This window comes from Histoplasma capsulatum, genomic scaffold, assembly GCF_000149585.1.
Source record: "Histoplasma capsulatum NAm1 scaffold_1 genomic scaffold, whole genome shotgun sequence".
Taxonomy (NCBI): Eukaryota; Fungi; Ascomycota; class Eurotiomycetes; order Onygenales; family Ajellomycetaceae; genus Histoplasma; species Histoplasma mississippiense.
Genome location: NW_001813982.1, coordinates 932900 through 958114, shown reverse-complemented (window position 1 = coordinate 958114; position 25215 = coordinate 932900). Strand labels below are relative to the sequence as shown.

The window sequence follows — 25215 nt, the reverse complement described above, 5'->3', positions numbered from 1 at the left end:
TTTGCTTGAAACAGAACTTGGGAAGCTTTTGGCTGCGCTAACCTCGTGTCTTTGTGCCCTCCACCAAGCGCAGTCATTAGCGTCGAAGTTGGATGGTGAATAAAGTAACCTCTCTTCCTTGCCCTTCGATCCTGTTGCTTCATCAGCTTACAACCTAGCAGCACCGCTTCTTGGAGTTCCGAACCGTCCTCTGTTGTTAGCCGACGTTTATCGCTTATCGATTCGCTCGTCTACCTAGCGCTTCTTAGAATCCATATTGGTTGGTTAAAAATGACGACCTCTTCGTGTCCACGGCCTCTCGAGGCTCGACAAATGGATCCATCCTATGCTTTCGCTACACCTGCACCGCGAAAAAGACGTAGAAAAGCTGCTGGCAATGGTGCGGCCGACGACTGCTTTACCTGCGCTAATCGCAGTATCCAATGCGATCGACGACGTCCATACTGCACCCAGTGTCTGGGTTTGGGTGTGCAGTGCTCGGGTTACAAGACCACCTTGACATGGGGAGTTGGCGTAGCTAGTCGAGGCAAACTGCGCGGGCTCTCCTGGCCTGTTTCTGGCTCCCAACAAGCTGCTTCTGCCACCGTCGCGGATTCCACTCGACAAGCAGCCGAAGCGGAACGCCGTCCTACTCCGTCTTCGTTCCAAGTGCGTTCGGCCTCTAAGGAAGCCACCCGCCCTGCCTCGAAACGCCCTCGACTCAATCGACGGCCCAGGAAGGCCACCACAGCGACCACTACCGATCCGCTGCTGCACGTCGATGTGACCATTTTTCCATCATCTGTCTCCTCTAACAATGGTATTTCTCAAACCAGCACACCCGCTGGCTCGTCGATGAAGTCTGCTCAACAGTCGCAGAGAGAGATCAAACATCCGCTTCCTGTAAATTCCGCGGCTGCCGTGCTATCAAGTCGTCATAACCATGGCCGTGCTGTTCTTCTCCGAAGGCCAAAGGCCGAGTCTGACCATGTCGAACCTTTACCTGGGAGCCCATGTCTCAATAGGACCACCGCGCGTCCTCTCCACCTACGTGCTTCCCACCCAGCCATAAGCAATAACGATGTCAACAACATGTGTTCAAATTCAACGTCGGTAGTACAGGGATATAGCTTGAGGAATAGCTGGAATCATAATTCTTTCGCAAAATCTCAATTTGAAGCTCTTCCCCTCTGCCCGCAGAGGGATACATATTACGCGAATAGCGAAGAACCGGAGGAAAGCGCAGACACAACCTCTCTTACCCAGACGCTCAAAGAAGGATCTACGCCTCCTAATTGCTCTCTGCTCAATGCCGACCATCGAGACGCTAATACCCCAAACCAGACTTCATTTGTCCCACAGCCCATGCCCATGCAACTCATTGGCGGGACACCTCGCATGCAGTATCTCATCAGCTACTATGCTGAAGTCATATCCCCTGTTATCGTCGCTTTTGATAGCCCGGCAAACCCCTACCGCATGTTTATTCTCGAACTTGCCAAGAGTAGCGACACCTTACAGCATGCTATTGCGGCGCTTTCCTTGAGCAACCTCAGACAGCGGAAAATGCACAGCGGTTTGTCTACGGGGAAAACGTTGCCAGTTCGCATGTCCTTGACCGCCCATTATCGTCTGGCAGGACTGTCTTGCGAGGAGGGACTTGGAAGACTAGGTGTCGAAGAGCAGCAGAAGGAAGAGTTATTCCACAAAGCAATGGCAATCAAATCACTTAATGCTCAGCTGGCACATCCTACCCAAAGGTTTGCGGACAGCGTCCTTGCCACGGTGCTCGTCCTGTGTCTTTTCCACATGTGTGATACAGGGGTTTCTAAGTTCCAACCTCAACTTGCTGGCGTAAAGAAGCTGCTTGCCCTGCGAAGGAGCGCTAATAGGAATTCCTCTAACCTTGTAAATTGGTATACACGTATGTTCGTTTGGTTTGATGTGATGACCGCGACCATCAACAATCGTGACTGCGAATTTACCGGTGACTACCTGGATATTGTTTCCAGCGGCAATGATGACTGGGCGTTTGCGAACCTAGCGGGATGCGATGGCTCAATGTTTAAAATGATCGGCCAGCTGGGCCGTCTGAACATGCTGAGCCAGGAGAGAGCAAAGGACCCTTGCTCTTCCGTGAATGAACAGCCTGTCGCAACAGCTCTTCTCCCACCGAACATGCTCCACAAAACCTCCCTACCGCCCCCATTCAAAGAAACCTACAATAACACAAATCCAATCCAACTCCATGCGGAACATACCATTCAACAACCACCACCATCAACACCAGCGGACTTCGACTCCCGCGCAGAATTCTGGCGAGAATGGCAGGCGCTGCGCCAGAGACTCGAATCCTGGCACCTCCAGCTGCCCGATGGCTACCACACAATAGATTCCGCAACCATCGCCTCCCCATACCAGTACTCCGCATCCTCACCACTAACTCCCGCACATCTATCCCCCACAAAACTTTCCGACCTCTCTAACATTTCTGAATCCTTCCGTTACTCCGCTCTTCTCTATCTCGAACGCCTCGCAAACCCCAACCTCCCATCCTTCCACCCGCGCATCCAAAGGCTCGTCTCCGCCTCCCTCCATTACATCAGCGCCGTCAAGTCCGATGTCTACCTCCTCTGGCCGCTCTTCGTGACCGGCGCGGAGTGTACCCTCGAAGACCATCGCGCATTAATTCGCCAGCGCTGTTCTGATATTCAGAATGATTCGGGCTTTATCAACAATCTCGCCTCCCTGCGGGTGCTAGAGAAGATCTGGGCTGCAGATTCTGGTGATTGGAAGTCTGAGAAGCAGCAACCGACTTCCTCGGTGGTGATGGCTTCCACGGGCATGAAGGAGAATAGATCCCCTGAGCGTCGGGAGAACGTGGATACGGGATTTGGGGATGGCGCGGCAGTCGGTTTTATGCCACTGGCAGTCCCAGAAGGTGGTGAAGCGTTTAAATGGAGGAGAATTATGAATTTAGAGGGATTGGATGGAGAGTATATTGTGGTTTAAGGGGTTCGAAGTGTTTGTCCCAAGTGCGTATATAAGCTGTTGATTGGCGGGCAAGGTACATCTTTTCCATCTCATGTAATGAAATAGCTCATTGGTGTATGTATATTTCATGTTTTAGGTATCTTGATATTTGTCTCCTACGGTACATAGCTGCTTCCAGACAATACGCACCTTACTGTGTTTCAACTCTTATTCTTTTTCGCAAACCCAGCTGAGCGAATTGGTCTCTCCAAATAATGACCTCAGGCAACTTGAGACATCTCTCCATAGCCACACATCCCACGCTAGCTTGGCGGTTTGACATATGCCCTACCGGCTTTATACTGCTTCACCTCGCACAAGTACCGTGCAATACAATACCCGATATCAAATATGCACACACTTGCGTTTGCAGTTACATACACCATTCACGCTTCTTTGAACGGTCTACTGTCTACTCCACACGCTACGCGATGTCTATTTTGCGCCCCCTCTTTCTTGCCAACGTGCGTGGAATCGTTACACACGCTTGTGTCACTCATTCCACGGGGCCAGGCTGGGGGTTGCTCGTTGACATCTGTCAAGGTGGCTTTGGGTGACGGACAATATCATCAACCCCCCCACTCCCCACCCGCCGGAGTGGGTAAGTCAGTTGAACTTTCTACTGTACGACACGATGATGTGCGAGGTTCGGGAGTACAGACTAAGAAACAAATCATCCATTGTTTCGTGTTCTGTGTGCTTTTATGTGTTGCAGGAACAATGCCGGCCTTGTGTCCTGGGCTGCTGTGTGCGATACGAGTACATTGTTTTGTGCGATGCATTGCGTCGTGATGGGAAGTGATATCATTTAGTTATTTCCGGTAGCCGCGAGCGAGCGGAATTTGGGCATAAATTTGGTAAACTTTTCTTTTTTTGTTAATTTGCTCTCTCCTCTCTAAAAGTAACACAAGTTTTATTAAAAGCGCTCTACGTCTTGTTACGTAGTTGGCTAGTATGCTCGCCCTCCATTTTATATGGCTTATTTCCTTCCACAGATCATTGACCGTTGTCGAATGACAAAAACTCGACCTCTCAGTAATATGTCGACGCATTGGAAATGTAACGGAAGGCTTTCCTTGTAATAACAAATGTAATACATCTTACTCATCTCTTCACTCACCTGCTTTTCCAGGAGGAGGAGGAGGAGGAGGATGATGATGATGATGATGATGATGATGATGATGATCAAAATATCCGTACAAAGCAACAGAAGAAATTGGCAGGTCCATCCACTTATCCATCCATGCATTGATTGCCCTGTTACTTCAGCGACAACTCACCCCCTTCGACAACCAGTCGAATAACTTCCTTATTCAACCCACGCCAATTTTTCTTGGCACTCAGGAACCAGTACGACAGCGCAAATAACGTGCTCACTCCAAATATGGGAAGAGCATAGTTCATGTTCACCCCGCTCACGGGCAAGTAGTTGGGGAATGGCAGCCATATCGTCACGTAGCAAGTGTAAGCCAGAGCAAAGATATTGACAGGCAACCCCAGACGGCCCATCGTCCAGTCGCCAAATTGGAGATTCTTCTGCTTAAATCGTGCGTGGACCATGCAACTAATGGCAATGATGTATGAGGAAAAGAGGCCTATTGAGGAGAGGGCGATGAAGGCGCCGAAAGCGGCGGTGCTGGCGATGTTAAGGCAGGAGAGAACCATGACAATCACTATGGGGAGCCAGACGGCGCGGACAGGCACGGAGTGTTTTCGGTCGATCTGCATGAAGACGTTAGTTAGATGTTCTGCTCTGAAAATAGTGTTGCCAGGGGAAGTGCGAAAGTAAGAGCTCATTTGGAAAAACGAAGTCATGAGGAACTCACATATGAGAACCACGATGGAAGACCACCATCGCGAGACCACGCCCATGTAAGGCGAGATGTAGACGCAATGCTGGCTAGATTCACTGCAAGAGAGATAATCAGGAGACCACAGACCATAGCTGTGGCTGCACTGGTTGACCCGGTAGCTTGTTGGCAAATTTGGATGATCGGCGAGGGCGCAGTAAGGGCGTCCTCTATCGAACCCATTGTAAATAATATGGTCAAGATGATAGCGTAGGCAAAAATGCCGTTGATTGCAACCGTCCAGAACATCGACCGAGGGACAGCTTTTTTTGCACGACGCACTTCTTCGCTCATATGGACAGCTCCATCAAAGCCTTTGAGCTTGTTAGGAAAGTGGTCTAGCTTCGAGTATTTTGTGTATGTCTGGAAGATGTGGGCAGTAGAGACAGGATTGATAGAAATGGGCATAAGAAATGGAAGGACGGACCAACGAATCCCCACGTCGGGGTCAGCAACCCCAGATTCCAAGATATGAACCCATTACTCCACCCTGAAGCGGAATCGCCCTGAAGAAAGACAAACCTTGCGGAATGGCGTGGGCCCATCCCAACTAGGATAGAGACGAAGACAATGAACAGCGAAACGTGCAAAATACCAGCCAGCAGCTCGATCCAGGGAATAACCCAAAAGGCATACATATTCATTAAGCCCTCGAAAATAAGCATAGCAAAAATAAACAAAGTCAGGTGCCATCTTTGGGGTTGATAACCCGGATAATTGGCCGTCACAACCCCTTGGAGCATGTTGGCAGTGGTATTAGCGACGCCGGCAAGCAGAGACACCCAGGCAAACCAAGTTATCCAGCCCTGCATCCACGTAATAAATCTTTTCTGATTAGGAGGCGCCAGATGATGTGTCCAGTGGTATTGCGCACCGGCAATTGGCTGCATTGAAGCCATTTCTGCCAAAGAGGCGGACTGCGCAAGAGCTCCGCAAACAACCACGATAATGCCCCATGAAAGTGCTCGAGGTCCACCGTTTGTAAAGGAACCTGTGAGATACCTAGCCAATGATTTCATCAGCGAGGCTGTAGCATGCGTATATATATAACGCGAATTGGGAGTGGTGATATGTTAATTCGTAAACATAACCTACAATGCCATGGTCTCCCAGCTTGACATAAACGTAAGGGCGAAGAAGAAGATCTGGGTGAAATTAAAGAGTTTCTATATTCTTCTATATTAGCTGGAGGAACTTTGCGCATTACCCGCCAAGGTAGTTCTAGGGACATATATCGCACATACCTTAACTCTTACCTGGGCTCGGACTGTTTCGCCTGTGGTTCTACTCCGAGAAGGGGGGGACAGGCTGTCACCATTCCGGCCATGCGACGATTCAGATATCATATCGCCATTGTCCTCATGGGCCGTAGCACCATTCTGCTTGTTCCAAAGTTGCAGTTCGCGATCCTCCATTCTTGACCCCCAAGCACTTCAATTGACTGCTGAGAAAGCTCTTCCTTGTGTGTTGATAGTTGGAGTGAGCGGGATACTAAACAGATGATAACAGGGCCAGGCGCGACTGCTACTCAGGAGACAGAAGACGTCGGCAGCATCACTCAGTTGCAGCAGAGACAGTCAATCGATTGTGTGATTGTCAACCGTTGAGAAGAATCTGGCACAATCGGTATGTCTGCATGCAATAAACAAAAGACCCAATAAAGGAAATGAAAAACAAGCTGCAACAAAAAAAAAAAAAAAAAAAAAAAAAAAAAAGAGAGAGAGAAAGAAAAGAGAGAGACTGCCCTTGTGCTGCCTTCTGCAACGCAGGCTGCTTGCGCGCAACCAAGGGCTCTCAGAGCACACAGATACTCGATCTCGACCCGAATGGCCGCGCTGCTGCGGGGAGCTCTGAACGTGTCAGACAGCAGGCCCTCGTGGGAGAGAGCGACATGGCCCGGTACACGATGCATTCTGGTTGTCGAGAACCTCCCAGACTGTCAAAACAAATTCATCTTGCTGCTTGCAGGTTTTTTTCACGGCCGACAAGCGGATGGAAAAAGCATTTGGTGCTTAGCCAAAACCCCAAAGGGTCTCACCGCAATCCCAAAAGCCCACGGAACATTTCCCAGCTTTTCGAGGGCAACAAATTAAGTGAGGGCGCACAAGATCCACCAAACAGTACAGTATGGGCTATGCGTCATCCTATGGCTGCCCAGAAGTGTGATGTGTACGACATACAGCTTTCCGGTTGTCCATTCAGCGCTCACCGTCAAGCCTCTGAACCATGATTTCAAGCATCTGCGTCGATGATCCAGCCGGCGAGCCGAAGTCTCAGCAGAGCGCTGTGTCGCTGGACGAATAAGACCCGATGAGCGCGTTGGCATTTCCCTTTTTTGCCCTGGCCCTCCTAGAGTATGCTCGCATGGCTCCTAGCATACTGGATGGTACGGATTGGGCTGCGCGATGCTGGGGGTGTGGGATGGAATGGAGGTTTGCTCCTAATAATAGTTAAACCGCCTTCGATCCCTTTTGAGCCCAATCCGGCACATCAGCCTTGTCTGTGCAATGATATATATTCTCATATAAGACAGCCACCTGCTGTGGAGTTGGATCTTGAACTCGGGCATCTATGGAGCCGTGTCTGTTTAAAATTCTTCCAGCGTCGTAGAGGGGAGAATCTCCGCTCTTTGGTGGGCCGCAATGGGGCAGCGAGAGGAGGTTCTTAGTCCGCCTTTCTTGAAAGTTACTCCTACCGACCACGGCGCTTGGGTTATCCTGTCCAGTTGCATCCTCCTTATTCTAACCGTCATCGTGGTGCTCGTGACTCTGATATCACGGGCAAGAGTGCTTCGCAAACTGGTTTTATGTGACTTGTTACTCTCCTTAGCTACGGTTGTTTTCTCCAAATTTAGTCCATTCTTCCGAGACATTTTACTGACTTGGTTTGTTGTTCCTAGTTACTTCTGTTTGTTGAGACCATTTGTATAAATTTCGCTTGTTCAAATGGCCTCGGTCGGCATCGCAATGCCCTAAGCGAGAAATTATTCCAGTCGTTTGCTAAGGTATGTGCTGCCTTTGCCCAATGTCCCCCCTCTCATCCAGAGTTAGTATCGCTTATTTCATGGGAGTAGTTCTTCTATGCTAGCCAAATCCTTGCTATCGCATCGCTGGCTTGCTCCAAAGTCGCCCTGGCTTTACTTATCATTTACATCAAGCCACTGAGTGCTGTCCTATATGCGTGTCGCTGTCTCATTGCAGCTATCGCTGCCTGGGGGGTAACGGGAATCATTGCCTTAGCAGCTCAGTGCGATCCCCCTCGGCCGTGGGATTTCAGTGACGGAAGATGCGTAAACCAGCATGCCCTATATACTGCACTTGATACGCTAAGCATTATCACCGATATTGCTCTGATCATATTGCCGTTCTTCCTAGTATTTCAAGTTCAACTTCACACTCGAAAACGACTAACGATTGTGAGCTTCTTCTGCATGCGGATATTGTAAGGGAAACTCCAACAGCTACCTCCAACAACTGCCTCCCTCCTAGGTTACTAGCCCACTTTACTTTTTGGAACTCGCTTACATTCTTCAACTCATAGTGTTCCCCTTTTCACGATATTTTCCTTAGCCTCGCAAAACCAGTATTTCAGCTCAAGGCCTCTCGACAAAACATGGCATGCTGTGCGACCTACAATCTGGGCACAAGCAACGCTCTGCATATCAATAATTACAACATGCATCCCGAGCTTGAAACGTGTCATGGCAGACCTCCAAACGGGGCTGATGGCCGGCAGGGTGACCGAATTTTTGGAGCTGTCCATATCTGGCGGGTCGAACTCTGCAACAGCCGGCCAAGTCAATAATAATTCAGGGCAAAAGACGACGCAAGCAAGGCGAAGCTTAACGACTGTGTATGGTGCGGGGACGATCGACCAAAATAGTGGCAAAGCCCTGCATCATGACGAGAACAGTGGCCAGAGAATTCGGAAAGGGTACAGGAATTCCATCTTGCTGCGGAGGGGAGCGGATCCGAAAAATAAAAGTCTGAGCGGCGGAGCCGAGAAAAACGATGAGATGACAAAACAGGGCGAGCCAGGCCAAGAAGAACGAACACAGAGTATGCCAAATCCCAACAATGCGATCGTGCAGACGATTGGATATGAAGTACGGTATGATCGAGAGGGGGAACAAAGGGAGAGCAATGACCAACTTTGTGGCGGTGCAGATCACCTGCATCATGCAGCTTCATCACAGCAATAACCATTAAATAATGAATGAATAAATAAATAGAAATTCTGAACCCTGATTTTCGTAATGTGGCTTCCCCGTTTGTTCGATCGTGTGTCTCGTCTGCAAGTCTTCGTTTTGCTTGCGAGAACACATTCTGAGCAGAGCCCTCTCTTCGCTCTAGCTTTGTCAAAAGTCAACATTGTTACCACGCTACGACTCTTGGTAGGAGTTAAATGCATTGGGGACCAACGCCACACAAAGCTCTGCGAGCATACAAATTCCAAAGAAAAGCTTATCCCAAACCTGTTGACACTAGCAATAAGCATCGAGCAGGGATGCCATCATGGTCCGGGTACTGGACCCTAACTTTAAGCTTCAACATCAACGTCGATCGGTAGATCGATAAAGAAAAAGCCATCGACAAGGAAAAAAGCCTTCAAAACAGGGATCCGGGTTTGGATTTAGACCCCTTATTCAGGGCAGAAAATGTTATACGTCTCCTTGGAGGGAGGGGGTCATTATCATTGTCATGACAAAGAAATGCAAATGTTGTCTGTCGGCGGACGTAGCAAGCAAGCAGGTAGGCGATTATTTTGCTTTTTCCCCCTTCTCAGCCAGACTGTTTAACTGGATTGTTGAGCCAGTCGCTATCCGCGGCGAGCGCAGGCTATAAAGGGCCTGGTCCTGGTGCAGTTCTTGGGTCCACGTATCAACTGCCATTAGACTAAGCATGCTAGTATTGCTCGGCCTCGGGAGGCGATATGGGAGATGCGTTCATTAGATCGTCGTTTGGCTGATGTGCCCCGTACATGTAGGTATGCATGCGAGTAAAGAGGGACGAAGGGCAAGCATTCAGGATATCCTCATCAGACGAAGATGAGGAGTGCGACGATGGTGGAAGTTGAGCCGGGCCGCTGATTAAATTTCGGAGGCGGCTTGGTTGGACAGGTGGTTAGGTAAGCACGATATCAACCTCAGCAATTCCGATAACTACGCTGTAGTAAGTCGATGAACTTTCAACACCGAGTCGAGCCTTGATGGCTTGTCCATAGATGTCCCCCCAGCAGCATTTCGGTTTCTGACAATGCGAGAAACCGGATGGAGGAAGTTTCATGCACCATGCCAGAGTGGCTACACAGGAGACAAACTCTTCACAACCTGAGCCCGGCTTTCTCACGAGGTTTCTGCATGCGTTCTTGAACTTTTCGTCCCACGTTTGAGATCCCCCGAAATGTGTAACCATAGCGAGGGCGCTTCTGGTCATGTATGTTTAGCACGACATTCTCCGCATGGTTTGCCTGGCTAGCGTGGTGGTTTCAGCGTCGACATCAAACACCGAGACGATCAAACAGGTATGTATATATGTATGTACCCATCCAAGCCGGTCTGGATCCGTCAATGTTTGCTATCTGTCAGCTTGCACCGAGGGATTCCGTTGAAGTGTCCTCTGCGACTCGGCCTCCTGGTTGGTTTTTTACACGTACATACCTGTCCGAAGAAATTTCCCCGTGAGTGTAATGAGTGTAATGGTTGATTTGCTGCTATTCACTTACGATAGTCGAGCACAGCGGCAATAGAACCTTGCCAGGTAGTTTTAACAGTGGGAGAGGGGGGGGATGGGGGGTTAAGCATGAAGAATACCATGAGGTCTGGGGCTATATTCTCATTGCGATTTCCAGGAGCAGGCATGATTCCTCTTATAGCTCCAACAATGTAGAGAACGCAGACGCTTGGGCCTCGAAGATTGGGCAGACAGACTGACCAATCGACCATCTACTTACTGTCCCTCATACTGGCTTGCCATATACGACTCTTCAACACCTACGGGAACACTGGCACAGAGAAATCCTCGTGTTTACTACCCCATGCAAACTCGGAAAATATATCTGCAGTACGGCCTTGCATCATGTCATCAGCGACAACAACCAAAGAACAGAAAGCATTCACCCAGGGGACTCTCCCCGCTTCGTGGTACCATTCGACCCAGCTCTACGAAGCGGAACGGCGTGCTATATTCTCCCAGAAATGGCTGCAGATCACCCATGCAAACCGCTTCACAGATCCGGGAGATTTTGCGAGTTATGAAATGGCTGGATATCCTTTCTTCATCATTAAAGATCGCAGCGGTGAATTGAGAGCGTTCCACAATGTCTGCCGACACAGGGCTTTTCCTGTTGTGAAAGAGAAGTCCGGGAAGGGTAGGAAGATTCTTTCGTGTGGATATCACGGTAAGTTTTGTTGGTGTACCTTATTAATTCTTATATCCAGGGACTGACAAACACAATCAGGTTGGTCCTACGGCTTGAATGGCAAACTTGCCAAAGCTCCCCGGTTCCAAAATTTACCCGATTTCAATGCGGAAAACTATTCTCTATTCCCCATCCATCTCCATATCGACCGATGCGGCTTTGTTTGGGTAAATCTAGACGCTCAAAACGTCCCGTCCGTGTCATGGGACGAGCAATGCGGGGCAGTCGATGCTCAAGAACGGCTTGGTGTTTTCGAAATGGAGAAGTATTCGTACCATCACTCATGGGAATTCGAGGCAGAGTACAACTGGAAGACGATGGTTGACAACTACAACGAGGTATGTTACCTTAGAGCCATTTTTAATCCAGCCATCCCCCTAAAATCAGAAAAGAGAAAGAGAAAGCAAAAACGTTTCGTCACAAAATAGCACACTCACAAGAGACCCAACTCTTTCTAACCCACCCAGTGCTACCACTGCTCGTCGCGAATCCCGCCATTGCGGCAACCACAGACCTAAAAAACTACAGCGTGGCCACTGAACAGGGCTTCATCGCGCACTTCGCGCGCCCCAAGCCCGAATACGCCGCGGATAACAACTCGAACGTGGCCCCGACCTACGTCTTCCCCAGCTCCGCCATCACTATCAACTCGGTCTACCTGTACCTCACGCGCTGCGTGCCGTTGAGCGCCACCAGCGTGCGCATGGAGTACGAAGTCTACCGCCACGCCGGGTGCGCGGACGAGGAGTTCGCAGCGATGGACACATTCATGAAGCAGATCGAAGAGGAGGACCGCGTGCTGTGCTCACTGGTGCAGGCAAATTTAAACGTGGGCGTGTATCGGAGCGGGCCGCTGCATCCACGTGAGGAGATGGGGGTGGCATATGTGAAGGGCCTGGTCAAGCGAGCCGTGATGGCGCATGTGCAGCGGGAGAAGGAGGCTGGTGTTGAGATATGGCCGGTTGCGGTGGGGAGGGAGGATGGGGCGCCGAACCCGGAGGCCGAGGAAGAAGAGGCGTTTTGTAAATCGCTGTGTAATGGGGGCTCTTTGGAAGAGTTGTCTTGGTAGACGGGGAGGGGAGTGCGATATTCACCTTCATCCGAGGAGCTAGACGTAGGGATGGGGATGGCTAGCTATCACCAAGGGTTTGTTTTAATTTTAATCGTGGGGGTTTGGATGAAATAGCGGAGTCCTGACCCAGGGCTCGATATTTCCCCATGCACAAGGGACACGCAATACTATTTATTATATCAAAGGCCGGTATAACCCGTACAACAGAATCTATTGCCCTTTGATAATCAGTCTAGTATTTTGAGAGCGCATTTGAACATACTGTAGCTACATTTATCTGATCTTGAGTAGTGGGGACTCCGACTCGGATCCCCAAACATAGCAGCACACATAAGTATTAGCTCATATCGATATGTTTCTTCTATCCGACAGCACGGCTTCTAGTTTTTTACTATACTCCAGGCAAACCAAAGAAAGGTACATTGCTTAAACTTGGGAACTCCTGAATCCATTCCACCCAAGATCCATCCGGGGCCCCCTTGGCAATTCCAAACACCACGGCACCCTCATTACCACCACCACATCACATCACGTCGTATCAAATCAACACGATACATCCAGCCCACGCCGCTTCAGCGCTCGCGAGCAACAACCTCACCCCACGCACAATCTTTCTCTCCCTCCCTCCCTCTCTCTAAAAAACCCAAATCGAAGGGCCAAAACCTTTTCAAGCCACCTGATTGGTCCCCCTTGGCGCAAGCTTGTCGGCGCCACGGCTTGGCCACCCGTTCGTTCACGATGATCGAACCCGCAGCGGACTGTGCAAGGGGAGGCTTGCATCCGCGGCTAACGAGCGTGTTTGATTGGGTACGTCACGCAGCAGATGGAACTGCTGGACGTAACTGTGTACTAGTGTGTATGTATGTATGGGGGGGGCGGGCGGGCAGGCGGGAAAGCGGGGTCAGCGGGGTCAGCAGGGTCAGAAGACATCGCTGGGATGTGCTCGGGCTGCAGATGAGGGGCAGTGGCGTTCATGAGGGGCGGCTTTCTGGACTGGGTAATGGAGGAGGTATTGTTAATATTGGGTGACGGGGGGAAATTGCTTGGGGTTTGGGGTGAAATAATTAATAGATTCCGTTCAGGTATTATGTATTATATTTACAAAGAGTGTACGGAAGGTATATACAGGTACGGCTGGTTAACGGAAACTGATAGGTCCCCTTCCAACAGTAAAAAGGTGCCAAAAGAAGGGTGGTGTGGCTAGGTGGAGGAGATATCCGTATGTTTGTGTATATATGTGTATGTATGTATTGAGGATATATGTAGTTCGAGGTCAGGACACTCAGAGAAGGCGAACGACAGGTCAGGTTTTCAAACATGTATATAAAATAAAGAATAGACAAAAAAATATATAAAGAGTAAATAACGCAGAATAACTAAATAGAGCAGGGGGAAAAAATGGTGAGAGGAACCAAAACAGCAGTGGTATCATCGAAGGAAACGAATGCAACCAGGACAACAGAAACAAGCTCTTTTAACAGGAAATATGAAAAATATATGAAAAAAAAAAAAAAAAAAAAAAAAAAAAAAAAAGCAGCAGCTAAAATAAACGACCAATCCTAATCCACATAGAGAGGAAAACTTCAAAACAGCAAAAATAGACGCGAGTACCACGATGGCTCAAGAGAGTATGCTATCAATTGAATTTGCGAACATGGGATGGACATATATGAGACAGCCAACAGCCAGCTACCAACACAGCACAACGATGAACCAAACACACGGATAAACGGCCCAGATCCAAGCTAGGTTAAAAGAGAGGTAGGAGTAATGAAGGAAGTACCCAGCGAGGGGGTGAAAAAAAGAAAATAATAAAATATATAAACCAATGGACCGGGGCCGAGGAGGGGGAGGGACGGTAGAGGACGGCGACGACGTCCGCGACCTAAAAAAAGGAGGGGCGAGTAGGGCGAGGGGAGTTTATCGCACGACACCCATAAGCCTAGTAACGAAAACGAAAAAAAAAAATAAAATAAAAAAAAATAAAAATAAAAATAAAAATAGGTTTATAACCAAAAATGAAAGGAGGCAGCTGGACGATACAACACCGCGCAATGTGATAGAGCGCGGGCTGCACTTAGCAGATCCCCGCTGCCTGGGCGACGAAGGCAGACTGGTGGGTGTGGGTAAGGAGAGGTGTTGTCATTGATGTGACGGGAGAGGTTTGGGGAGAAGAGGGAGCGGATGGTTAAATGTTTGCCGGCGAGGCGAGGAAGTATACGATAAGAATGAAGCAGGAGAATAAGTTGTGAACAAGAAACAAACAAGGATATTCGGTATCGGAGGTTGGCGGAAAGGAGGAAAGGGGGTGGGGGTGTATAAGAAGGCGGAGAGAGAGATGGTGGGAGGGTTGGAAACCGATACCAAATGGGCGAAGGATTTCCATGTCGTATTGACCGCTTGATGACCCCCAATAAAACCAATCAACACCATTCCAGAGACACCGTTTCAACTCATCATGGCTCCTGAGACACACTTATCCACTTCCAAGTTTTCTATAACACACAGATAGAAAAGTGTAATAAGGAAAGAAGCAAGAGGAAAATCAAATAAAAACTCGTGCTCTTAGAGCGCGGTCGGACGGCGCAAGATCTCGTCGCAGTTAGCATCAAAACGCATATCCCACAACCGAATGCTATTCATCAACTTCTCCGTGTTCTCCAACTCGCGGTCGCGACCAAAGATCGAATCGACAAATTCGCACCCGGCATTGCGACCCATCTGGACGGGCCCTCCCTTGCTGCTCTCCCGCTTCGCAGCCTTCCACATGAAATGTTCACACGCCTTTAGCAGTTTCTCGAACCGATGCCACAGCCTCTCCCCACTTTCCAGAAAGTCTTCCACCATCTCCCGTGCTTCCGTGTTGCGTATTCGCGGCCCGCATTCCTGCGCCCGTTTTACTTTGCCCGCCAGTTTGATAAGAAGCAGCCACAGATCGCCCGCAACGTCGGCCATTGGCGCAGAGGCTCCGTGGTGGAACATCGTCCAGTCGTAAATCCACTTGCCAAGGGAATTGGCATCGAAAACGCTACCGAGGAGGACGATTGGTTCTTCGTTGGGATCCCAGTGCTTTATCGAGTAGCCTTCCGGAATACCCATGCGGATGGCATCTGCCTCGGTGGCTTTGGCGTGTTTTGACGTAGCAGCAGCAGCGGAGGCTTTGGGTTTCTGTGGAGTGCGGGTGGAGGTGGAGGCGCGACGAGCACGGGAGCGTTTGGGAGAGTCCGCTTCATCATAGACGGGAACCTGGTTGCAGGAGAAAGACTGATCAGTGGTTGGCTTTGCCTTACGATAAAAAAGATATTCAGCAGCACTCCGTCTAGCAGCCGAAATTTTGGGTTCACCAAAACCACGGCTGGCGCCCCCGGCCGATGTGCCGTGAGGCACAAACGGAGAAGGCACATAGGATGAAGAGTGAGGCGTATCGAAAGCATCGTCAACCACATCGGTGAAGAAGGGTCGTTTCTGCGATCGCCACGTCGAGGTGGGGTGGTAAAAGGGGTCGCCAGTCGGCATGGAGGAACGGCGACGCGCTGTCCCACTTGTTGCACCGAAGTGGCTTTCGCCATAAGCAGCACTTACTTTTTCGTGCTTTCGCGGAGGCGAGGAATAGCCGTGCACTGAATCATAGTAACCCGCATACCCTTGTGGCATCGACTGCCAACCACCTGCCGGTTCCTTGGCAGCCGAATAGCTGGCACGGTAAGAATGCCGCTTGGAACGAGGAGAAGCGTGCGGCGAGGCGTAGTTCGCGGGGTAATAGGGGTAATGAGGGGGCGAAGTGGTCGCATAGTCGTAGGATGACCACCCAGGCGGTGGTTGTGCGGGATATTGATACATTATCGATAGAGGAGCATAGAGACACCGAAAAATTCAAATTTTTTGAAAAAAAAACCCCCAAGTAAAAATCAAAATCAAACAGATCAACGACGTTTTCGTTTTAAAACGGCTGAGAAAAAGCAAGTCCCTCCCAGGGGAAAAAAAAAGAAGACAAAGAAAGAAATTTATGCCAAAAAAAAAAAAAGCAGAACGCACAAAAACCACAGAGTATATTGTACAGGATATCGCTCCCAGAAATGACAACAAAGAACAAAACCAGCAAGGAAGTGAAGATGCCCGTCACCGCGGTGAGGTGTCTAGAGGAGGCAAGAGAAAGAGATTTGAATGATCTTGCCCGTCGTGCATTGGAGCTCTGGCAACGACTCGTGGTCGAGAGAACAAGAGAAGAGAGGCGAGAGTGGGAAGGGAAGATGCTGGATGGAGAACAATGAATCCAAACAACGGAGCCAGCCACCACAGAGGTTCGAAGGGTGTTGCAAGCTGAAGATTTCAGTGATAACCGTGGGACGACGGCTGGTCAGTCAGGACTCCTCCTCTGGCAGCGGGATGGACGTTGGGATGTTGAGAAATGGATGATTGTGCGAAGGAAGAGAAGAAAAGCCGAAGGAGGAGGTTGGGGCAGGGACAGGTAGTGTATGTATTTAATATTGATTAGCGATGACTGTGGGCGGGGCCAGCGGAAAACTCTGTCTCTGTGTGTGTGTGTGTGTCATATACCGTGTCATATACCGTACTGTACAGATCTGTATAATAACCCCCAGTGCACACACACCACACAAACGGAAGCGAGCGACCGGTTGTAGGATATTACGTGGGACAGTACTCCGTACGGAGTACCAATGCCCCAGCTGTATTCTTGTTTTGTGGCTTGGGCCCCAATATCGGCGTGGAGTTTAGAGCCCACGCTGCGTGGCCTGTAGCAGGCACCCCCGGCCCTGATTGGCCAGCAACCCACCTCCACAGGGCGAGGACGACCCTGCGCTGACCCATCACAGCCGCCCATGATGGGCTGCTGGGACGATACGCCAGCCGTATGTATTGGGCAGGGAAGTTGGGGAGTCAGGGTATTGTTCAGTATCACTCGTCGTGACGGCCTGTTTCGTATCCGTATTACCCCCCGTTCAGCTGCCTCGTCCAGGGCCACACATTCGAGACACCAAGAGACAAAACAAACGCGCTTTTCAAAGTCTCAAACGAAATATCAGAGACTGCTGGACGGAGAAGGGCCAAGCAAAAATTATCTCGCCGAGAGTGAGTCTTGGACCCTTGCGCTTGGAAATCTCTTCTCTCTTTATTCTGTATATTATAGAAAAACCAACTTTTCTGTGCAAAAAACGCTGTAACGTGACCTCATGTGGCCTCACGTGCACCCCGTCAAATCCATGAAGAGATTGAATGGCCAGCTCAACAGCCGGCTCTGCAGCCTGTACAGCTCTGATATTAATCTTCATTCTTTTCTTTACAGATGTTCTCTATTGTATTTATGTTCTTTATATTCATCTCTATATTCATTACAATCTATACATTTATTGATATACTCCTTTCATGTGCTGCTGCATGATGTGTGGGAATTCTCATTCTTTCAGTATGTTTGAACAGTCTCAATCCGATGCATTATTCCATACATGCTCCACATGCTGTCAAGCCCAGCATCACATATGTCAGTCATGTTCAGTTCAAATCTTTCATCTATCATTAAGAAATGTAGCTGCTTCTGTGCTCAACTCATATTGAATTGAATTGTCATATTATAATATATACTGTGAAGACTGTCTGTCTCATCTGTTTCACACTGTTAATCACATCTTCAAAAACTGCAATGACTGTAGAGCCTTCAATTATGAATATGTTTGTAATGTTAAATAATGATGTTTGACAATTGCTGTAGCAGTTTCTGCAGCAGATGAATCTGCTGATTATATATATATATAAATTCATTGAAGCAATTAATTTTTAATGATCTCAATATTCTGTAATGCACTCGTTTATTATTTCCTTATTATTATATTATCTTTGTTTATATCTTCGTCTATTCTTACCTCTTTCCATTATACTCTCGCTACCACTATTTCTGTATGTATATATATATGGATGCATGTATTTCGCACATCTTCTTTCTCTTTCTTTTCCTCTTCAGCGATTAGCTACAACTACAACTACAACTACAACTTCAACTTCAACTATACTACTACTATAATTATTATTATCTTCCACTACACTATATACTATCTTCTACTATTCACTCTTCACACTGTCATCACCCCTCACAGTTTCTAATCGCTCAATCTTCGAGAGACGGTCCGTTGAGTAATAGTCATGGCCTCTACCCGCAGCATCCGCCGTACTCGTGCTACCGCCGAACCAGAAGCAACAAACACCAGTGAAGAAAACCGTGAAACGCGCACCCCTGCCACTGAAAGTGTGCAACAAGCATCAACCTCTCCTATGGAACCAGACTCGGAGCATAGTTCAGAAGGGGACACCTCTTCTGAAGATCTGAATGCAATTGAGGCCGAGAAGATAGCTGTGACTAGGAGAATTAAGAAGTTACAGGCTGAGAAGGAATTGCGAGAACTCCAACACCGGTGCAATACTTTACTGCAAGAATTGGATGAAACCATCCCAGCCACCCGAAATACACTCGAAGCGCATCCGAACCATGGTAGAGACGCAACTAGCGTGAATTGTAACCGCGAAAACGCCACAAGCATCCTCGGACCACCGGAACCTACCCTACAAGCGCCCAATACCTTAGTGGAAAGCGCCGTGACTACTGTCAGTGGGAGACGTAGTCGGGTACCACTTTGGCAATTAGAACTTCGAGATCCCGGCATGAGCGGTCACCCTCCTCGGAGAGATGTGGAAAAGTTCCGAGGCCAAAGCATGAAAGAATTTGAAAACTTTGTTACAGCTGCTATCGCTTTCCATGCCAGTGATCTTGATTATTACAACGAACACGACCATCGGAAGGTCATCGAAGCCGTCACTCATTTCAATGTCGAGATGCAACAACGTTGGTATCAACATACACATGATATGCGGATTTTGCCACCATGGGAAGAATTTGTTAGCTGGATGCAATGTCAAGTCACCGATCCAGATAAAAGTTTCCGAGATGCAGATAGACAGTACTGGAAAACAGAGCAACAAGAAGATCAGACAGTTCAACAATTTGCTTCACATTTACAATCAATTGAAGGGCGTCTGCGGCATCCTTATAGCGAATACCATCGGAAATCACACCTCTACATGAAAGTTCTACCTTCCATTCGCCGAGAATTTGACAAATATGCAACCAAACTAGAAGAGTTAAGCTATGATGCCACTCTTCACAAACTTGCAATAGCAGAATCAAATCTGCCAGAAAGACGGAAGAAACTTAAAGAGAAGTCAAACTTCAGAAACCCTACTCAAAGCTTTAACAACAGAAATAATGCTGGTAATAAGCCACAAAACAAACGCAGATGGAATGACACTACAAAGTCCGATGACTCCACCCGATCGAAATATTGCCGTTATTGCAAGCGACCAGGACATACCGTCGATTCATGCTTCAAACGACCCAAAGATGAATCCAAGAACACTAAATCCGACTCGAAACTCAATGCGAAAGATACGAAGAACACAAAGGACTCAAAAAACGCTTAAAGCGCGCCATTCAGCTCGCAATGGCAACTATAAGCGCGGAAAGTCGATGCAAAAATGCCTTAAGTTTCAATGTCACAGTGGAAATCACTACGCCTAAGAGTCTGCAAAAAGTGCTTGCACTAGTAGACTCTGGGTCAGAAGTGAACTGTGTCGATGAATTTTGGGCAAAAGACCACAATCTAGAAGCTGCTCACCGCAAAACCAAGATGGTCAAATCGATTGATGGATGCATAATGCGCTCCTTTGGAGAGTATAACATTGCAACCACTGTCACTGATCACAAGTGTAATGCACAGCAGACATCTCATTCCTTCCATGCGATGAAAATGAAGGACTACAATCTTGTGTTAGGATTTCCTTGGTTAAAACAAACAAATCCTCTTATAGATTGGTCAGATGGACAATTCTTCTTCAGAAGCTCTGGAGATGAACAACAGCCTCAAATTATTTCTGAACAAGATGTTTTAGCTGAAGTTCTCACCGGAGCCAGAGTAGGAATGCTTGTAGTATTACCTACAGAATGTTCAAAAGACCCAAAGCATGCTCCACGCGTATTCTCGGCTGCATATTCGGACTTGCCGACCGGCCTACCCGATTATGTTATGCCATACGCGCATATCTTCTCAGAAGAAGCTGCTATAAGCGCGCAAAGACCAGAAGAGGCGGAACACCGCATAGATCTCGAGCCTGGTGCGCGACCTCCATTCATGCCGATATACAACCTCTCTGAAACTGAGTTAGCTGCCCTAAGAGAATATTTAAAGAATGCATTAGACAAAGGGTGGATACAACCGTCCAGTAGCCCGGCTGGTGCACCAATTCTCTTTGTCCCCAAGAAAGATGGTGGACTCCGTCTTTGTGTAGACTATCGAGGGTTAAATCGAATCACCATCAAGAACCGATACCCTCTACCTCTAATAAGTGAATTACTTGACAGGCTCTCAAAAGCCAAGGTATTCACTAAGCTGGACCTTCGAGATGCCTACCACCGCATACTTATAGCGGCAAAAGACCGTTGGAAGACAGCCTTTAGAACGAGATATGGACATTTTGAATATGTAGTTATGCCATTTGGATTAGCTAATGCTCCAGCGACATTTCAAGCATACATTAACAATGCCTTGTCTGATTTGTTGGATATATGTTGCGTTGTTTATTTGGACGACATTCTCATATTCTCCAATTCAAAGCAGGAACATAAAGTGCATGTTACTAAGGTGCTAGAACGTCTCGAGCGTGCGAATCTATTTGCAAAACTCTCTAAGTGTGAGTTTGAAGTGGACAAAGTCTCGTTTCTGGGGTTTGTTATAGGTACAAATGGTATTGAGATGGAGCCAGACAGAGTCTCCACTATTGTGGAATGGCCTACACCTAAATCAATTAAAGAGGTTCAATCCTTTTTGGGCTTTGCTAACTTCTATCGGCGATTTATTAAGTCTTTCTCCTCTATTGCAGCCCCATTATTCGAACTTACAAAAGGGAGCAAGAAAGGGGAAAGAAAAGCCACTTTTATGTGGACAGAAAGTGCCCAAAGCGCTTTCAATGAGCTCAAATCGCGCTTTATGCGTGCTCCTTTATTAGCTCATTTTGACCCAGCTCGGCGTATTCAGATTGAACCTGATGCGTCCACTTTTGCAGTCGCTGCTATCCTGTCACAATTGCAGGATGACGGGCACTGGCATCCAGTTGCCTTCTGGTCAAGAAAGTTGATTGATGCGGAAACGCGTTATGATACTCATGATAAAGAACTCTTGGCTATTGTAGCAGCATTTAAGAATTGGAGACACTATCTGGAGGGAAGCCAGTATCCAATTCAAGTCTGGTCTGATCATGCCAATCTGCAGTACTTTATGACGACTAAGGAACTGAACAGACGTCAGGCCAGATGGGCGGAAGCTTTATCTGCTTATGATTTTGTATTACTGCACCGCCCTGGATCAAAGAATCCAGCTGATGGGCCCAGTCGTCGCGCAGACTACAGTGAGGCCTATAATGGCCAAACTATGTTACCTACCCTGCAACAGAAACTGAAACATGGAGTTAAGCTAGGCTGGGAAGCTGATACTTCTTTTCAAAATGATATTTCTTCTGATGTAGTCTGTGCACGGGTCTCTAATGAGCAAAATGCTCCTTTTAATGAGCGAAAAGCGCTCCATACGTCGACGTCTTATACCTCTCGCGTAAACTCTTCCCCTCTGATGCGCGTTGAGCAATATATGCCCCGGATTGCAGTCAATAAGGCTATTCTTGGGGACTCAGCATATACAGAAATGCCTGAATCCTTCACCTCATTTCTGAGTAAAGCACAGAAGATTGATTCTTTTGCTGCTGAGCAAAGAGAGAAGGTAAAAGAGAAGGGTATGACTGTTGCTGAAAATATGCTATGGACAATTTCTGAGGATGATATATTGCGTGCTGATGGTCGCGCATATGTCCCTCAACAAAAGGCACTCATTGATGAAATTATCAGTGCAAACCATGATGATCCGCAGGGGGGTCACTTTGGTATAAAAAAGTCCATAGACAGCATCCAGGACAAATACTATTGGCATGGGCTAGTCAGGGATGTCAAAGATTATATATCCACTTGTGATACTTGTCAAAGAGTTAAGCCAAAACGGCACAGACAATATGGAGAGTTGGGTACAATTCCCTTACCATCAAATCCTTTTGAATCCATTACTATGGATTTTATTACAGGCTTGCCAGCCTCTACATTCCTCCACCAAACCTACGATGCGATTTTAGTGATTGTGGATATATATACCAAGTTTACGATCTATATTCCTTGCACCAAAAACATTACAGCGGATGAGCTAGCGGAAATCGTTTATACCAAGTTCTATACAATTTACGGAGTACCTAAAAACCATATATCCGATCGAGGTTCGCTGTTTACAAGCCATTACTGGTCCACCTTTTGTTACATGCTAGGCGCACGCCGGAAACTTTCGACAGCCTTTCACCCTCAAACAGATGGCCAAACGGAACGACAGAATCAAACCTTGGAACATTATCTCCGATGCTTTGTCAACTATCATCAAGATGACTGGGCACGCTGGCTACCACTAGCACAGTTTGTTTACAATACCTCTCAACATGCCTCTACTGGAATGGCACCCGCGGAAGCCTTAATGGGATATCGACCTGATTTGAAAATTAACGTCAGCAAACCACCACAACCGGTTGCCATACATGCTGCTAGCCACGCGAAACATATTGAGGAAACACGCCACAAGCTCATCGAGAACCTACAAAAAGCACGACAAGCACAGAAAATCTATTACGATGCAAAACATAAGCCTCAACAATTTAAAATAGGTGACTACGTCATGCTCAATGCAAAAAACCTCCGATTACTACGCCCGGTTCGTAAACTCGACCATAAATATGTTGGACCCTTCAAGATTCTGAATACCATCGGAAAACAAGCGTACAAACTGGAACTGCCACCTTCATATAGAAACATCCATCCTGTATTCCATGTTTCTTTATTGGAGCCATACAACCGCAGGAATGGAGCTTTACCAGAACCAGGACCGGAACTTGTCGACGGCGAAGAAGAATACCAAGTTGAGGAAATTCTTGAAAAACGACAACGAAAAAACAAACCTCCGGAATATCTTGTGAGATGGACAGGTTGGGGACCTAGTGGTGATACATGGGAACCGGAAGAAAACATATTAAACACTCAGGCATTCGAAATCTTCCTTGAACAAGAAAATGAACGACAAATACAAAACCAACATACTCCCAAACGCCAAAAGCGCGAATCTCAAGTTGAAAAACGCTAGAAGCGCAAATCTCACGTATTCGTAAATTACCGGCACCCATTTTGGGCGCAGAGGTATAGGCAAATGCCTATCCCACAGAACATTTGCCTCCTCACTCCTCCCCTCCCCCATCAACCTACCCATTCTCCGGCACATCCGGTTAACGAAGGCATTCCCCCCCATCTTCTCCCCCCACTCCTCCACCGTCCGGGGCACCCGCTCCCCCTGCTCCACAGACGCCAATGGCACTGCGGCCACCGGCGCCTTCACAACCTCCTCCATTGGCTCTCCAGCCAGCTCCTCTCCCGTCAACTCCTCTCCAATCAACCCCTCCGCCACGGAGCCCCCGGAGCTCAACACCTCCAAAACCCCCACATCCTCCTCCACACCCTCCTCTTCCTCTAACACCTCTGCCCTGGAAGGACCAGGCACAACGTTCGCACGGAATCCGACTGTTGTACGTCACGAGATTAGGGTTAAAGCTAGGGCAACAGAACAAGCGAACAGCGAATGATGCTATACTGGAACAAGCTAGTGAAGCATGTGACCACGCTAATAACGCCACTGACAGAGAACACCAACAATAATACGCGAAGAACAACTTACTTAAAATCGGGATATCCGAGGGAGCCCATTTAACAAAAGGGGGGGGGAGGGAGAACGAAAATTTTATTGAATTAAGAACGAAAAATCGCAGCAGGAGGGCAAAGAGTTTTGATGATGGTCAAGTTAAAAAAGAAGAGAAATTTTCAAAGGAAAAGAAATTCTTTTTGTTTCTCTGCACGCAACCCCTAGCAACCAAAGAATCCACCAATTCTACCTCATTAAGGAATCGATAAGAACGCGTATACAAGCTATTGAGGGGACGCGATCGATACACTGCTATCAACAAGCGGCATCTACAATACGGAAATGCAAACATCTACTAGCAAGCAATCTATACAATCGCTGAGGGCAGCTCTTATTAAAAAGGGGGGCAATTGTAATGCACTCGTTTATTATTTCCTTATTATTATATTATCTTTGTTTATATCTTCGTCTATTCTTACCTCTTTCCATTATACTCTCGCTACCACTATTTCTGTATGTATATATATATGGATGCATGTATTTCGCACATCTTCTTTCTCTTTCTTTTCCTCTTCAGCGATTAGCTACAACTACAACTACAACTACAACTTCAACTATACTACTACTATAATTATTATTATCTTCCACTACACTATATACTATCTTCTACTATTCACTCTTCACACTGTCATCACCCCTCACAGTTTCTTTTTTTGCAGCTTTATCAGCCATTTCATTGCCATATATACCCATGTGAGCAGGCATCCAGTGAAGATGAATAGAACAATTGAATAAGATTTTTTTTTGAATATTTTGAAGACTTTTCAAAATCAGCTCTAGCATTGACTGTCCACTGCTGATTGTATTATTTTGAAGTCTTTTAAACCCAGCTTGACTATCAGAGAATATCCAAATATGCTCAAATCTTTTCCATTGTTCAATCTTCATCTCAATCAATTTAAAAGCTCTTGAAATTGCAAATAACTCAGCATTAAAAACTTCTGACTCTTTTCTAATTTGCCAAGAATCA

The 25215-nt window shown here is 47.6% G+C and overlaps 7 protein-coding genes across 7 annotated transcripts; 5 read left to right on the top strand and 2 right to left on the bottom strand.

Annotated features, from left to right (window-relative positions):
• Positions 1–270: 270 nt before the first annotated feature.
• Positions 271–2991, top strand: HCAG_00286 (predicted protein; the record flags this gene model as incomplete). The annotated part of the gene is made up of 1 exon (XM_001543190.1): positions 271–2991. One exon carries the CDS (start codon positions 271–273, stop codon positions 2989–2991), a length of 2721 nt encoding a protein of 906 aa, XP_001543240.1.
• A 1281-nt stretch (positions 2992–4272) lies between these two features.
• HCAG_00285 (predicted protein) lies at positions 4273–6277 on the bottom strand (the record flags this gene model as incomplete). Its single annotated transcript, XM_001543189.1, has 5 exons — positions 4273–4734; positions 4839–5176; positions 5290–5864; positions 5958–6028; positions 6107–6277. The coding sequence occupies 5 exons, from the start codon at positions 6275–6277 to the stop codon at positions 4273–4275; spliced, it is 1617 nt and encodes a 538-aa protein (XP_001543239.1).
• A 2285-nt stretch (positions 6278–8562) lies between these two features.
• On the top strand, positions 8563–9063 carry HCAG_00284 (predicted protein; the record flags this gene model as incomplete). The annotated part of the gene is made up of 1 exon (XM_001543188.1): positions 8563–9063. The coding sequence occupies one exon, from the start codon at positions 8563–8565 to the stop codon at positions 9061–9063; it is 501 nt and encodes a 166-aa protein (XP_001543238.1).
• Positions 9064–10939: 1876 nt separating this feature from the next.
• Positions 10940–12351, top strand: HCAG_00283 (predicted protein; the record flags this gene model as incomplete). The annotated part of the gene is made up of 3 exons (XM_001543187.1): positions 10940–11261; positions 11322–11620; positions 11827–12351. 3 exons carry the CDS (start codon positions 10940–10942, stop codon positions 12349–12351), a joined length of 1146 nt encoding a protein of 381 aa, XP_001543237.1.
• Positions 12352–13092: 741 nt separating this feature from the next.
• On the top strand, positions 13093–14599 carry HCAG_00282 (predicted protein; the record flags this gene model as incomplete). Its single annotated transcript, XM_001543186.1, has 5 exons — positions 13093–13161; positions 13542–13573; positions 13956–13982; positions 14359–14480; positions 14562–14599. 5 exons carry the CDS (start codon positions 13093–13095, stop codon positions 14597–14599), a joined length of 288 nt encoding a protein of 95 aa, XP_001543236.1.
• A 320-nt stretch (positions 14600–14919) lies between these two features.
• HCAG_00281 (conserved hypothetical protein) lies at positions 14920–16194 on the bottom strand (the record flags this gene model as incomplete). The annotated part of the gene is made up of 1 exon (XM_001543185.1): positions 14920–16194. One exon carries the CDS (start codon positions 16192–16194, stop codon positions 14920–14922), a length of 1275 nt encoding a protein of 424 aa, XP_001543235.1.
• A 2316-nt stretch (positions 16195–18510) lies between these two features.
• Positions 18511–23636, top strand: HCAG_00280 (hypothetical protein; the record flags this gene model as incomplete). The annotated part of the gene is made up of 3 exons (XM_001543184.1): positions 18511–19633; positions 19816–21108; positions 21298–23636. 3 exons carry the CDS (start codon positions 18511–18513, stop codon positions 23634–23636), a joined length of 4755 nt encoding a protein of 1584 aa, XP_001543234.1.
• Between the last annotated feature and the right edge of the window lie 1579 nt (positions 23637–25215).